We start from the raw sequence: 5478 nt of genomic DNA, 5'->3' as shown, positions 1-5478 counted from the left end.
ATATTAAGTCGAGAAACACCATCTTTCGCTTTCGCCTCACGCTCACTCTCACTCTCACTCTCTAACTCTTCTCGGTCGATGCTCACTTCACCGTCTCCGACTCTCCATCTCTGTCTCTGTCTCTGTCTCCGTCTCCATCTCCATCTTTCCGTCTCCGTCCTTGGCTAGTGGGACCGGTTCCATGGAACGAACGGGCGGTTCCCGGTTCCAATTTTTCGGAACCGGTCCTTAGTGGGTGGTTCCTGGTTCTAGAGTGGGAACCGCCCCCCGGACCATGCTCACCCCTATTGATGCCTGTTCAACTTAGTCCCTAAACTATATGAAAATGTTCAAAGTTGTCTTTTCCATTAATTTCAGTTTAGGGACAACAATGAACATTTTCATATAATTGAGCATGTATCAAAAGTTCATGGACCACATTGAACAAATTAAAAGTTCATGGACCAGATTGCACATTGGGTTAAAGTTCAAGGATCACATTGAACGAATTAAAAGTTCAGGGACCACATTATACATTTGGTCAAAGTTCAGGGACCATTTATGTCATTTTTCCATTTAGATATCCATTGAATATTTTATCACTTAAATAATTAATTAAGTCTCCTTCCCAATAACTTACTGCCGTACGCGATTTTCAACAGAAAAATGTGTGCAGTTAGATGTAATCAAACTCACTTAATGCCAGTAAGTGTTGAAAAGGTTAATTCATGCTCTTTGTAAGTTAGTAAAAGATGTGAACATAGGCATATTGCATTTATTTCTATGTCTCATAGGTCACAGCGTCGACCCCTGTGGAAAGCGGGAAAAAAAAGTCATTTGTTCTCTTACGTTAGTGGATTCAATTCAAATTGCTCAAATAATCAAATTTTATAGAATACGATTTGCTAAATGATGCACTGATCCTTAGTGAGGTATATAAGTCGTTATGATCTTTCTCTTTGTTCTGCATTTGGGTAATGCTCTTTCTTATTCATTGTTGTTTACTCTTGCACACTTTTCCCAACTTTGGGCATGACTATCACATTTGCTCCTAATAAGCTCATATCATCCGTTCATTACCAGTCAATAAATCATCATCGTCACTCCTCCATGCAAAATACAGCAACAAAACTATATTATTATCATTACTGTATAGCTACTTGACAAGTGGGAAGGTGCATGATTTCGATTACCCTAATAATGTCTCTCTCTCACCATTCGCTTTCACACCGATCAAAGACATTGGTCAGTCCACGTTATCTTGTCCATGACGATCCGAATTAGGTGAGAGCTTCATCGACACACCCCTCCTCCTCGTCTTATTCACAAGAGAGAAGCATAAATTTCAAACCTTCTAGTGCATAAATTGCACGTAAGCAAGAGAGAGATAGCCTCCAATTAAAGTCCTATGCACCCATTGACTACCCCTCTCTCTTCTCTATTTCCCTTGGTTTGCCCTAGCTTTATCTAAATTGATCTGAAGAAGCATCCAAAAACCCAATCAGGTACTTCATCTTTCCCATGCAAGTAACCTCTTTGCTTTTGTACTTTCCATGACTTAGGCCAGATTTTGATCCGTTACTTCTTACAACATGTTCAAGAAAGGGGAGGAAACCCTAGATTTTTCTTTTTCTCCTTTGTTTTGTTTTTATCTTTCATTTTAATTTTGTTGTAGTTTTTGATGCTCTATAGGTAAGAGTTGAAGCGGAAGTCGTAGCGAAGCGATAAGGAAGGTAAGACATGGAAGAGAAGAAGGAGGATAATCTTCCACCGGGGTTCCGGTTTCATCCCACGGATGAAGAGCTCATCACTTACTATCTGATGAACAAGATATCGGATTCTAATTTCACTGGAAGAGCAATTGCCGACGTGGATCTCAACAAATCTGAGCCTTGGGAGCTCCCAGGTATCCTCTGACTCAAAGCCCTTGCTTATCTATTGTCATCTGATGGTTTCACGCTTCAAAAACGCAACCGTTTCTAAAATTTCATAGTTTCTGTGAGGAATTCTTCTCACTTTGTCATAGACATAGAGAATTCATTTTGTAATTTAGTCTTCCGTCCATGATATGAATTCATAGTGTTGAATTTTTCTCACAATGATGCAAGATGGTGATTTTAAGTAATTAAGGAGGGATCCAGAATCCTAAGACCCGACTTAAATTTTTGATTGAGGATCTTGCCCTAGAAATATTTCATCATGCATAACCAGTTTTCCAGCAGCTAGCCCTTTTTTCATAATGTTTACAGACCATGCTCTTTTATCATCTTGTGTAGTATAACGAAGAGTGAAAAAAAAAACCATTAACTAGTATTGTTTTCCCTCATTTTTAATGGTTTCATTACCAGTACACGGAGAAAATCTCCTCCTGTTCATCAAACTGAAATACTGACATCTTTTCTGATGGGATTCTCTCAACCAGCAAAGGCTAAAATGGGGGAGAAAGAGTGGTACTTCTTCAGCCTACGAGATCGGAAATACCCAACCGGGGTGCGAACGAACCGAGCGACCAACACCGGTTACTGGAAAACTACGGGGAAGGACAAGGAGATCTTCAATAGCGTCACCTCCGAGCTGGTTGGCATGAAGAAGACCTTGGTCTTTTACAAAGGGAGAGCCCCCAGAGGAGAGAAAAGCAACTGGGTCATGCACGAGTATCGCATTCACTCGAAATCAGCTTTCCGAACTACCAAGGTAATATCTATTTTCATCACCGTAGATCATGTGTCTCGGAACTACAACCCAAAGAAAATGTTAAAGTCTCAAGTTTGTAACCCTAGATATGTTGAGCCAAAAGAACAAAAAAAGAAAAAAAACTTAGCTTGTAAGAACAAACTTGAGATGACTAAACTTCATCCATTTTTCTAAGTGAGCTAGGTTTACATGGATTTTCTTAGATCAGTGTACTCCACTATCTACTATATGTGCATCAAATTTGCCCTCCTATCCAAGTGCTATGTCTTTCATAATCTTCATCCGTGTGCGCAGATCCAACTTTTTCTTCTATTTACATATTCACAAAATATGAAATAGAATAAGATGAAAAAGATGCTAAGAACTAACAATAACAAAATATTTTCCTTTCGTATATTTTGCACACACTCATTTCAAACCCTCTAATTTTATCAGATGTTGGCAAGTTGGATTCAAATTTCGTTAGACGTGCCACGAATGACCCCTTACTTCAATTTTGGGTTTATCAGGGTCATGGGGATCTAGAAAAAGATTGCAATAATTAACCTCTAGGGTTAATTAAGGATCGAGTACGGAAGGTTATCTGTCGTGTTTATGCATGAGACTACTTATAGGACTAACATTTTCTGGAGAGCTAAACTTTCATAACTGTAGATCAACCCATTTCAGTCTTTCGACGCACACCCTATTCCGGAAATAGTAATTGTTACTTGCAGACGTTTCTCTGTATAGAATTGTGCTGCCTATTTTTGAACCCCAAGTTATGTGGGGGCAACAGCTGATGTTGAAAGGTTATCTTGTACATGCATAAGTACATCCACATATGCATGTTTTTTTGTACATACATCGCATGAGCAAGTATATCTTAGTCTTAAAAATTCTAAGATATAATTTAAAGTTAGTTAAATATTTTATCGAGTTACGGTTAATGAATTTTAGAAGAACTAGGATGACCCTGCGCATCGCACGGACTTAATTTATGAAATTCTTACAAATATCTGCAATCACATCTTGATAAATATATAAGAGCAACTTTGTCCTCGGAAGTACACACCATGATAGTCACTAAAGTACATCTTATTTATTTTTTTGCTTTAAGCCTCTTTACAAGGAAAACAAGATCGCTAAGTTTAAGAAAGAAAATGTGAACCTAGAAAATCGAAACCAGCTACAAATACGAGATCAATAGCGAAAAGAAAGAGGGAAAAGCTCATGTTGCTACCAACTGAGGAAAAAAAGAGTCGGCGATGTTTGCACACAAATTGCATCAAGCTATTCATAAGAAAACCTGAGGTTCAATTAACAAATTGAGGAGATGAAGAAAAACGGAAGGATCCCTATTGTTACCTTAAGGTAAAAGCTCACTAGCATTTGGAGAGAGAGAGAGAGAGAGAGAGAGAGAGAGAGAGGGAATTTTGCACAAGTCTGTTTGGGGGAGAGAATAACATCATTTACAAAGTAATTCATGAGTTTCCTCCTAAGAAGCAAGAATCACAATTACACTAAGTTTGCAAAAATAACGTGTAACGCATCTTGCTATTTGCTAAACATTTTCCACATCATATGCAATGATATCCCACAGGACGAATGGGTGGTTTGCCGTGTCTTCCAGAAGAGCGCCGGTGCAAAGAAGTACCCATCCAGCCAATCCCGGGCTGTCCCTCCCTACAGCCTTGAGATAGGGTCGAGTGTTGTGCCGCCCGCAATGATGCCGCCAGAGAACTTCCAGTTCCTTGGGAGGAACTACATGAATGGGGCTGATCTGGCAGAGATCAACCGGGTCCTGAGGAGCGGGGCTATGGGTGTGAACCAACCGATGCCACCGCAGCTCAACCCTGCGGGTGCCGCCGGGGGGTGCTTCACGATATCTGGGCTGAACTTGAATCTGGGGGGCGCCACCTCGCAGCCGGTCCTGAGGCCTGTGATGCAACCGCCGCCGGGCCCGGCCATGAGCCACCAAGATATGGTCGTTGGCTCAACCATGATGAGCAGCAACACTGCTCTTGTTGGAGATCAAGCAGGTGGGTATGGTGGAGAGATGGCACATGCAAATATGGGTGGCAATAGGTACATGGGAATGGAGAATTGCATGGAGATGGAAAATTACTGGCCCCCCGCTTATTGAGTAAGACCTGGTTTGTTCAAGAAAAGTTGATCCAAAAACAAAAATGTTAGGGAGGCTGTAGAAGAATTAGGGAGATCCACAATTTTCTCGTCTAGGGTTCAAATGGGTAAGTACATGGACTTACAGGCGGGAAATTGATAAAGGGTCATTAACTATCTTTGTGGTAGTATGATTTGCCAACTTAGCAAGTTATTTGCTAGCGTTTGAACAAGATCAAGGAACGCATCTTGATCATATTTTCCTCTGGTTTCTTTCTTAACTTGCTCTCTTATAAGTAATAAAGCAGTGAAGTGATTCCGATTATGCATGGAAAGCACAGGTATCTTTTGTTTGAATTTGAGACTCGGTACGTACAACTACAAAAGTCATGGAGGAGAAGACCGCTTGTGGAGATATGTTTCCTCTGGCATTCCACAACGCTATCCTTCATCTTTGCATGGATAAATGCATATTTAGGGCTCCTAAACCAAACATTGTCGGCAAAAATTTTGATATATCCCGTAGCAACCCTAATCTCCATAGATGAGTTCATTTTGATTTAGGTAATATATTGACACTTCTACAGAGATTATAATTGCTTGTGGAGAGATTTTAGTTACTCCGAAAGTGTTTGGGATAATTGTCGATTTTCTAATAGGGCTTAGATTCTTGTATAGGCAATCCGTAATTTTCTAGAAGAT

At 40.2% G+C, this 5478-nt stretch overlaps 1 protein-coding gene across 2 annotated transcripts; it reads left to right on the top strand.

The window, feature by feature from the left end:
- The first annotated feature begins 1347 nt into the window (after window positions 1-1347).
- Window positions 1348-5101, top strand: LOC115671397 (NAC domain-containing protein 92). Of its 2 annotated transcripts, none has more exons than XM_030592946.2 (4): window positions 1348-1484; window positions 1672-1885; window positions 2402-2673; window positions 4256-5101. In XM_030592946.2, the coding sequence occupies exons 2-4, from the start codon at window positions 1720-1722 to the stop codon at window positions 4796-4798; spliced, it is 981 nt and encodes a 326-aa protein (XP_030448806.1). In that variant the 5' UTR covers window positions 1348-1484; window positions 1672-1719; the 3' UTR covers window positions 4799-5101. The 2 variants fall into 2 exon arrangements, with proteins under 2 accessions (XP_030448806.1, XP_030448807.1); XM_030592947.2 differs by having other exon boundaries at window positions 1655-1885.
- The last annotated feature ends 377 nt before the right edge of the window (window positions 5102-5478 follow it).

The sequence above is a fragment of the Syzygium oleosum genome, unplaced genomic scaffold (assembly GCF_021117445.2).
Source record: "Syzygium oleosum isolate NSW1041296 unplaced genomic scaffold, Sole_v2.1 Sole_v2.16, whole genome shotgun sequence".
NCBI lineage: Eukaryota > Viridiplantae > Streptophyta > Magnoliopsida > Myrtales > Myrtaceae > Syzygium > Syzygium oleosum.
This window is presented reverse-complemented; position numbering and strand designations above follow the sequence as displayed.

Excerpts from the sequence above, each read along its gene's own strand:
- LOC115671397 (XM_030592946.2), top strand. The coding sequence starts at position 1,720 with ATGGAAGAGAAGAAGGAGGATAATCTTCCACCGGGGTTCCGGTTTCAT. Across the intron at positions 1,886-2,401 it reads TGAGCCTTGGGAGCTCCCAG|CAAAGGCTAAAATGGGGGAG; the intron begins GTATCCTCTGAC and ends TCTCTCAACCAG. Across the intron at positions 2,674-4,255 it reads CAGCTTTCCGAACTACCAAG|GACGAATGGGTGGTTTGCCG; the intron begins GTAATATCTATT and ends GATATCCCACAG.